Raw genomic sequence first — 8,799 nt, forward strand, 5'->3', positions numbered from 1 at the left:
TTCATCCCCTATCCTTCATCCCCTATCCTTCATCCCCTATCCTTCATTCCCTATCCTTCATCCCCCATCCTTCATTCCCCATCCTTCTTTTCCTATCCTTCATTCCTTATCCTTTTCCCATCCTTTTCATTCCCCATCCTTCTTTTCCTATCCTTCATTCCTTATCCTTCTTTCCCCATCCTTTTCATTCCCTATCCTTCATTCCCCATCCTTTTCATTCTCCATCCTTCATTCCCCATCCTTTTCATTCCCTATCCTTCATTCCCCATCCTTCTTTTCCTATCCTTCATTCCTTATCCTTCTTTCCCCATCCTATTCATTCCCCATCCTATTCATTCCCCATCCTATTCATTCCCCATCCTATTCATTCCCCATCCTTTTCATTCCTCATCCTTCATTCCCTATTCTTCATCCCACATCCTTCATCCCCCATCCACCTCACCTGAGAGCTCACCCCCCCTTCACTCCTCCCCTCAGGGCCCCTGGAAATCACCTCATCCAACCCCTGATCCCTTTCCCTCTGGAATTTCCCCCCTGTTTTCTCCGCACCACTGGCTTCCAGCACTGTTACTCCAACCAAAAGGCTGGATGTGCTCGTGGAGGGGGATGAGGAGTCACATTCCCTGAGCCTTCCAGCTCCTGTCCCAAAATAGCAGCTGGAGGAGGAGGGGGGAGCCGTGTGGGGTCTGGGGAGCGTGTGGGGTGTGACAGGGGATGGGACAGGGGCCACATAAGGGCTGTTTCCAGCCTGGAGGGGCAGGACCAGGAGATCTCTCTCCCTTCACTGGGATACAACTATGTTTGTAAAATTTAGGGTCTTAATTCTGGCTGAACCCAGGTAGAATTACAGAATATATTGAGTTGGAAGGCACCCCAAGGATTAAGTCCCTGAGGACACCCCAGAATCCCTCCCTGTGCCCGAGAGCATTGTCCAAACCCTCCTTGGGGCTGTGCCCACTGCCCTGGGGAGCCTGTGCAGTGCCCAGACACCCTCTGGGGGAAGAACCTGCTCCCAGTATCCATCCCAAACCTCCCTGACACTCCCTAAAGTTGCCTTAAAGAAAGAACAAGAGTGTTTTGGGGTCTCCCAGTTGTTCCCTTCACTGCATTTTGCTGCCACCTCCCTGATTCCCCCTGTTCTGTTTGGTATTTAGGAGGGAAACCCATTATTTAATCCAAGAGTTCCCCTTGTGCCAGGCCAAGCTCATTAATAAGGCCCTAATGTATTTTCCCTCAATCAATACCCACTGGAATTAATGAGTCCATTACTTCCAAGGACAATGAAGTAATTTTCCGTTGGCACCTCGGCCCTGGGGCTCCCGGGAAAAGGTTGTCCAACACTTTTGTGTCTTTGTAGTGGATAAATACAGGGAGAGGGGAGGATAAAAGGTCTGGGCTGTGTTCTCTCCTCATCCTTTATTGATGGCTGAGTAATCCATGGATATGGATATGCATCCACTCCTCTGAGCAGGCCCTAAGTAATGGATTTATGGATGCTTAAGGCACAGCAGCCACGAGCAGCCTTTAGTTCTTTGCTTCTCCAAACTCTTTTTCCTCCCTCTTTTCTAATTCTCTTTGTTATAATTTATTTACAAGGAACCATAAAACTCACTTGACAGGAACTGTGAGAAGGGGGAGGTTAATTAGGTTTTTTCCACAGGAGCAAAATGTGGTGGCCCAAAGCGCTCGGTTCCTTCTCTCAGAGCAGATGCTGAGCTTAAAACTCCCAGCTTTTCCTTGAAAAGCTTGGAAAACATGACATTCGGTCAAAAAAAATGAGACTGGACAACAGAGTCTCTACAGGAGGTGTTTTAAAATTCCAGGGATTAGTTTGGGAGGCAGGAAAAGCTGCCCATGACGTGCTGGTTGCACGGAGAAACACGTCCGGGGTATTTCCCACATCCCAGAGCAGAAATAAGGAAACAATGGCCTTTTCCAGGAGAGTTTTATCCCATGGAAAGCCCTTAATTTGATGTGACACTCTTTAAGTGTTCATCATCCCTCTGTGCACTCAAACCTCCAGGATTTGCTCTCAGCCTTCCAAATTAATTATCCCTTTGATCTCCCACTGTAGGTTTTGTGGGAGAAGTTGATTTTGTATTTTCAAATCCAGAGAACACTGGATTTTATTCTGTGGCACTGCCTGGGAGCTTTATTTAATTTATAGCTTAAAATTAAGCTGAGTTTTGCCGATGCAGAGGGTAAGAAATATTTTAACACACTCGTCTTTATTCCTTGGTTTTTCCCCCCATTAAACTAATCGGGTTTTGGCACTGTCAGGTTGGGAAAGAAAAAAGTCCCAGAAATATTAGTCCCAGGAGGATCCTAAATACCTGCTTCTGGCATTCCTGGTTTTTTTTCCCTGTGCTGAAAGCAGAGCTTTATTCAGGAATGCGAGGCTGCAGCGGCCGGGTTTTGGTGTTGTCGTGCCAAGGGAGGTTTTAATTTGGGAACAAGAGGGTGGTTGTTGGTTTATTATTGAGTTACAGCAGAGGAAAATCAGGAAGCATCTCAATTCTTGCTGTGTCCCATCCTGGAGGAAAGGTGCTGCTCTAGGGGAAGGTGTTCCTGCCCATGGCAGGGTGGGATGAGATGAGCTTTAAGGTCCCTTCCAGCCCACCCCATTCCAGGAAGGGCCCTGTGCCCTGCCAGGCTGGTGGCCTGTCCCCAGCCCTGGGTCCTGCTGGGTCATGGCTCTCCTCCATCCATGAGGTACCAGAAACATCCCATAAAACGCTGGATGGAGCCCCTGGCACTGCTGCAGCCCTTTAATGGGAGGCACAAACAGGTTCTCCCCTTCGCTCCCAGATTTACTTTCATGCTTAATTAAATAATGTGCAGCAGCTCAGAAACGATTGAATTATTGATGGGCTGTCCTAAAAGCTTTGGGATCCTGCCTGGGAAGGGGGGTTGCCCGGGGGAGCTGCCCTGCCCAGCTGCCAGGCTTTGGGGTGCTGAGCTGTTGGGTTTGTTCACAGACACCAGTGAGGGGGTGTCCCTGCAGCTGGGGAACACCCGGGACTTCATCATCTCCTTTGACCTCAAGTTCGTGACCAACGGGAGCATTTCAGTGGTGCTGGAGACGACGGAGAAGAACCAGCTGTTCACAGTGCACTACGTGTCCAACACGCAGCTCATCGCCTTCCGCGACAGGGACATCTACTACGGCATCGGGGCGCGCACCAGCTGGAGCACCCTGACCCGGGACCTGCTCACCGACCTGCGCAAGGGCGTGGGGCTCTCCAACACCAAGGCCGTGAAGCAGACCAAGATCATGCCCAAGCGGGTGGTCCGGCTGGTGGCCAAGGGCAGGGGCTTCCTGGACAACGTCACCATCTCGGCCACGGCGCACATGGCCGCCTTCTTCGCCGCCAGCGACTGGCTGGTGAGGAACCAGGACGAGCGGGGCGGGTGGCCCATCATGGTGACCAGGAAGCTGGGGGAGGGCTTCAAATCCCTGGAGCCGGGGTGGTACTCGGCCATGGCGCAGGGCCAGGCCATGTCCACGCTGGTGCGGGCCTACCTGCTGACGCGGGACGCGGCCTTCCTGGGCGCGGCCCTCAGGGCCACCGCGCCCTACAAGCTGCCGGCAGAGCAGCGCGGGGTCAAGGCCGTGTTCATGAACCGGCACGACTGGTACGAGGAGTACCCCACGTCCCCCAGCTCCTTCGTGCTCAATGGCTTCATGTACTCCCTCATCGGGCTCTACGACCTGAAGGAGACGGCGGGCGAGAAGCTGGGCCGGGAGGCGCGGCTGCTCTACGAGCGTGGCATGGAGTCCCTCAAGGCCATGCTGCCGCTCTACGACACCGGCTCGGGCACCATCTACGACCTGCGCCACTTCATGCTGGGCACGGCGCCCAACCTGGCCCGCTGGGACTACCACACCACCCACATCAACCAGCTGCAGCTCCTCAGCACCATCGACGACTCGCCCATCTTCAAGGAGTTCGTCAAGAGGTGGAAGAGTTACCTGCGGGGCGGGCGGGCCAAGCACAACTGAGCTGCCACCAAAGCCGGGTGACAGCCCCGCTTCTCTACGGACCCTTCAAAGAAGTGATCCTTAGAACTGCTCTCCTGAAATCACTGCATTCCAGGGTGGGAACCTTTGGGTCCGAGGGGTGGGGCCGGGGAGCGTCACCCGTCCCCTGCGCTCGCAAAGTGAAACCCCCCCCGTGCTCCTGAGTCTGAGGCTGGGTTTTGTCGGGTTTTAGTTTTCCTTTTTACAGGAAAATGTTTGCAGAAGCCATAGAGGTCTCGAAAGTCCCGCAGGCCTCGCCTGAAGAGTTAATCCGTGGCCTCTTAAACTGAGTTTATGTGTCTCTGTGGGAACAGCTCCTGTGGTGTGACGCCGTCGATGTGACTTCACTCGTAGCCTGGGTAGTGCACAGTGTATCTTTTAAAGGTGGGGGTGTTTTTTAATAGGAATTCTTTTCTCGGGGTGAAAAATACACATTTTTAAGTTTTTCCCCAGTCCTCTGGCTGGAGATCCTTTAGCTGGAGGGTTTCTCCCCAGACGTGTGGGCAGAGGACGCGCGGCCGGCGCCACGTAAGCACAACTCGGTGGGGCTTGCGGGGCCTCATCACCCCCAGGTTCACCATCACCCCTCACTGGTGTCACCTCGGAGCTTGGATCCCTCCTCTGGAGCCTGATGTCCTGTCTTGGGTTTTGTGATTCCCTCTGAGAGGTTTCTCTGAGCTTTGGCCACTTCTTTTTGGGGAGACTTGTGGCGAGTTGCTGAGCGGGACGTGGAGCTCGTCCGAGTTGCTCAGGAAATTCAGTCGGGGTTAATGAAGGTTTTCCTGGGGTGATTTTAATTTTTAACCTGCTCGATCCATCAAGCATTTTAGAAATTGAAGTTACCCCAGAGGGCTTTGCAGCTCTGCCTGGGCTTTAATTCCTGAGAGGTTGTGGCTGCCCCATCCTTGGAAGTGTCCAAGGCCAGGTTGGACAGGGCTTGGAGCAACCTGGGCTAGTGGACGGTGTCCCTGGGTTAGAACTGGATGAGCTTTAGGGTCTTTCCATCCCAAACCATTCCAGGATCCCGTGATTCACTGTCTTACAGTGTAAGGGGTCATTACACCTCCAGCAGTGGCTTCTTGGGTGTGATTTGCTTTGTGGCTCTGCCAAGTGACCAGTGGTCCCTGTGCACTTCCCAACCCACACATCCTAACCCACACACTGGGATGGAGAAGAAACCAGGTGGATTCTTCCCCTGTTTCCCAGTCCTTTACACCCACATTACTCTGAGGTGTCTGGGGTGATCCAGAGGAGTCAAACCAGCCCATGGCTGAGGTTCTCTCCGACCCCAAACTCCCAGAGAGGACACGGATTGACTGTGGGGCTCCCACTTCTCCCATTCCATGCTGTCCATGGAGGTGGGGCTTCAGGTGTTCACCCAAACCCCAGGGAGGCCGGGCACGAGGACAACATCCATCTGCATTTGAACATTGCTTTGATTTTTGATGCTTTTTGGGATTTCTGGCGGAGATTTGAAGCAACTTTTGAATTACTTGATGTTCCAGCCCACGGTCCCACCACACGGATCCGTGTGGGATTTGGGGGTGGAGGAGGAATTTCAATACCAAAGGTAGCAGAGGTGATTTTTGTTACGTATCTGTGCGCACACAAAACCACCCTAAAAACGTGCTTCCCCCCCAAAAAACTGGTCCTTCCTGCGACATCTCCCCCCTGCTTCCTCCCTCTACTTTGTCCCCGTTTGGGAGTTGGGGAATCTGGAGACACCCTTTGGGTGCTGCTCAAGAGATGGTTTTGGTGCCTTATGGAGGCCACAATTTCCAATTTTTGTTGTTTTTTTTCTGAATTTCATCCAATTCCAGGATTGGAGTGTGGCTGATCCAGCCGTGCCAACACCATCGGTCTTGTCCCACCACCCGATCCTTAACATCCCATTGCATTTTCTTGGCCTTAGCACAGGTGGAACTCCAAGGATGCCCCAGCAGAGGTGGTAGAACAGTGGAGAATCCGTGTGGAGTTTCTCCTGGCATTCCCTTAGTTGAGTTGAGTGGCAGAGGATCATTGGACACGGCGCCAACGCCAGCGGCGCCCAAAACTCCATCAAATCCATTTCAACTGGGGGTTTGTTTTTTTTTTTTTTTGTTGATTTTCACTCTCCAAACTGACACAAAGATCTTTGGCACTGAGCCCTCGGACTCCAGACCCTAATCCGAGCTCTCGGAGCCTCGGATCCGGCGAATCCTCCCGCGGGATTTGCCGTCCCCGGGCGGCATCGGGAGCGTCGCGCTCACAGATCCCCCGACCGGTGACACAAGCACAACCCTCCCAGCGGGCAGGTGCCATTCCCTGGAAGCTGCCATTCCCTGGAAGCTGCTCTTCCCACCCCCTTCCTCGTGGGGCTTTGGTTTGCCGGGTTCTCCCTGCGCCGCCGTGGCCGGGCGGGCTCTCCCCGTGTGGTAAATATGCAATAACTTGTTTACAGGATGCTCTGGGCAGGGTGGTCCTTTGTAAAGCTGTACAGCCTTTGCAGTTCAAGCACAATGTGCACAGTTAGTTTTCTATTCAGCCAAACCTGAGTTTTTTGCAGCAGGAAGAGGTTCCTCTATGTTTCTATACGACGTGAAAATGGGTCAGCGTTTGTGCTTCGTGTAAAAGCTGCTTTATAAGACTGTAAAATAAATTTTTTTATCTTAAGGCAAGCATGGGGTGTCTTCTTCTTCTCAGCCCTCCCCGTGGTGGCTTTGGGGAGCTTTGGATTCTGAGGAAGGTGGAAAATAACTCATTTTTTCACTGATTTGCTGGTTTGAGGTAAGAAGCACAAATTGATGTTCTCTCTCTGCTTGGGTGAAGGTCACGAGGTGGGTTCCTGGTGGGAGTGATTTCTGCTGAATCTGCTTTGGTTTGAGTTTCATGGGGTTTGTTAAATCATAATTTTAAGTGACCGGTCACTAAAAACACCTGAACAAAAATGGTTGGTAAAGTAAGAAATTCAGGACTCTTAAAGGTCCAGGGAGACCTGAGAGACCCTTCCAGGGCCTAAAGGGGCTCCAGGAGAGCTGGAGAGAGACTGGGGACAAGGGATGGAGGGACGGGACACAGGGAATGGCTTCCCACTGCCAGAGGGCAGGGTTAGATGGGATATTGGGAAGGAATTCCTGGCTGTGAGGGTGGTGAGGCCCTGGCCCAGGTTTCCCAGAGAAGCTGTGGCTGCCCCTGGATCCCTGGAAGTGTCCAAGGCCAGGTTGGACAGGGCTTGGAGCCACCTGGGCTAGTGGAAGGTGTCCCATGGCAGGGAGTGGGATGGGATCAAGATCACCTTTAAGATTCCTTTCAAAAGAAACCACTCCAGGATTCTTCCACTCCTCGGGTGAGAATATTGATTTCCATTCCTTAGCAGTTCGTTAAAACGCAGGGATTGAAAATAGAAGTGGATTTAACTCTGTTGCTTGGTGATGGATTTGGGTGTTTGCTGCTCAGTTCGTGGTGGAAGGAGCCACATTTCCCATCTGCCTGGAGTGACTGATCATCCCATGGATGCCTTGTGCTTCTGGAATGTTAAATAGCTTCTTCTCTCCTTAATCTCTTCCCCAGGCTCTCCCAGGCTGGCAGAGCTTCCCCATCCAAGGGCTTTGACCCTGGGGACAAGTCCCAGCAGCAGTTCTTGGCTGGTCTGTGCTGGCCGTGGTGTCCAGCCCCCAGGACATCCTGCTCCTGGGGCTGGGCTGCAGCTCCAGTCCTGTTTCCCTGCAAAAAAGAGGATTTTCCACTGGGCTTCAACCCCTCGGTGCTGGGAAGTTTCCACTGGTTCGAAACTGGGTTGTCACTCATTGCACAAAGTGTTTTAAAGGACATGTGGATGTGGCACTTGGGGACACGGTCCAGGGGTGGCCTTGGCAGTGCTGGGGGATGGTTGGATTTGATGATCTTTAAGGGCTTTTCCCACTTTGGTGATTTTGTGATTCCCTGGGAGACACCAGGGGCTGGCACAGCCTTTCCAAGCGCTGGTTTGGGAATCAGGAGGTTTCCCAGGGCTGGGAGGAAGGTCCTGCCTCTGGCAGGAGGTCGAAGGACTTGGGATAATCCCTCTCCCTGTGGCTCTGGCAGAGCTGCTCCCGGGCACGACCCGCAGGGATTATTGCTGGGATTGAGTCCGTGATCATATCAAACAATACAGAGTCATTTAAAATTTTTCCTGGCTCTCTGCCATCCCAGCAGCAGAATTCCAGCCTTTCCAGCTCTGATGCAGCCCAGAAACCCATGCGGGTGAGGGGGCACCTGGAGTCAAACCACATCCCGGGCTCTGCTTTGGGGGAAAAAGAGCCTGGAGAGGGTTTAAAACACACACGCAGTGCCAAAAGTGTGGGGTGGGCAGAGAGGGAGTGTTTTCTCCCTGCTCTTCCTGAAATCCTGTAGGTTGGGGACCGTGGGGGGATCAGTCAGTGACAATCCCCCCAGGAATGGACGTGCCCAGGGCACAGCACAGCAACTTCTCCTTTTGTGCCAGTCTGCCAACACTGCGGGAGCTGGAGGTGATCCAGAGGCACCTGGTTATCCAGGATGCAGCTCCAAGGAGGAACTGTGATGGAATTGTCCTCCTTGTAGTGCCTGGGACAACCTGGCTTTCCTCATCCCAACAAAAGGGCTGTTTATAAACCCAGCAGGAAGCATCGGCTTCTCCAGCACCATCCATCCATCCCTGCATCCCTGGCCTATCCCTGCCCCATCCCTCCATCCCCAGCCCATCCCTGCATCCCCGGCTCATCCCTGCATCCCCCACCCATCCCTGCATCCCTGGCTCATCCCTGCATCCTCCACCCATC

The 8,799-nt window shown here is 53.1% G+C and overlaps 1 protein-coding gene across 4 annotated transcripts in view; it reads left to right on the forward strand.

Moving 5' to 3' along the window:
• Positions 1-6,678, forward strand: part of GLCE (glucuronic acid epimerase) — a 30,628-nt gene extending 23,950 nt beyond the window's left edge. For all 4 annotated transcript variants that reach the window (XM_027688237.1, XM_027688238.1, XM_027688235.1 and 1 more), the window contains one exon: positions 2,979-6,678. In XM_027688237.1, the coding sequence (XP_027544038.1) occupies positions 2,979-4,003 (1,025 nt within the window). In that variant the 3' untranslated portion in view covers positions 4,004-6,678. The remainder of the gene's footprint in view (positions 1-2,978) is intronic.
• Positions 6,679-8,799: the final 2,121 nt, after the last annotated feature.

The sequence above is a fragment of the Neopelma chrysocephalum genome, unplaced genomic scaffold (assembly GCF_003984885.1).
Source record: "Neopelma chrysocephalum unplaced genomic scaffold, ASM398488v2 Primary Assembly neopelma1_75, whole genome shotgun sequence".
Taxonomy (NCBI): Eukaryota; Metazoa; Chordata; class Aves; order Passeriformes; family Pipridae; genus Neopelma; species Neopelma chrysocephalum.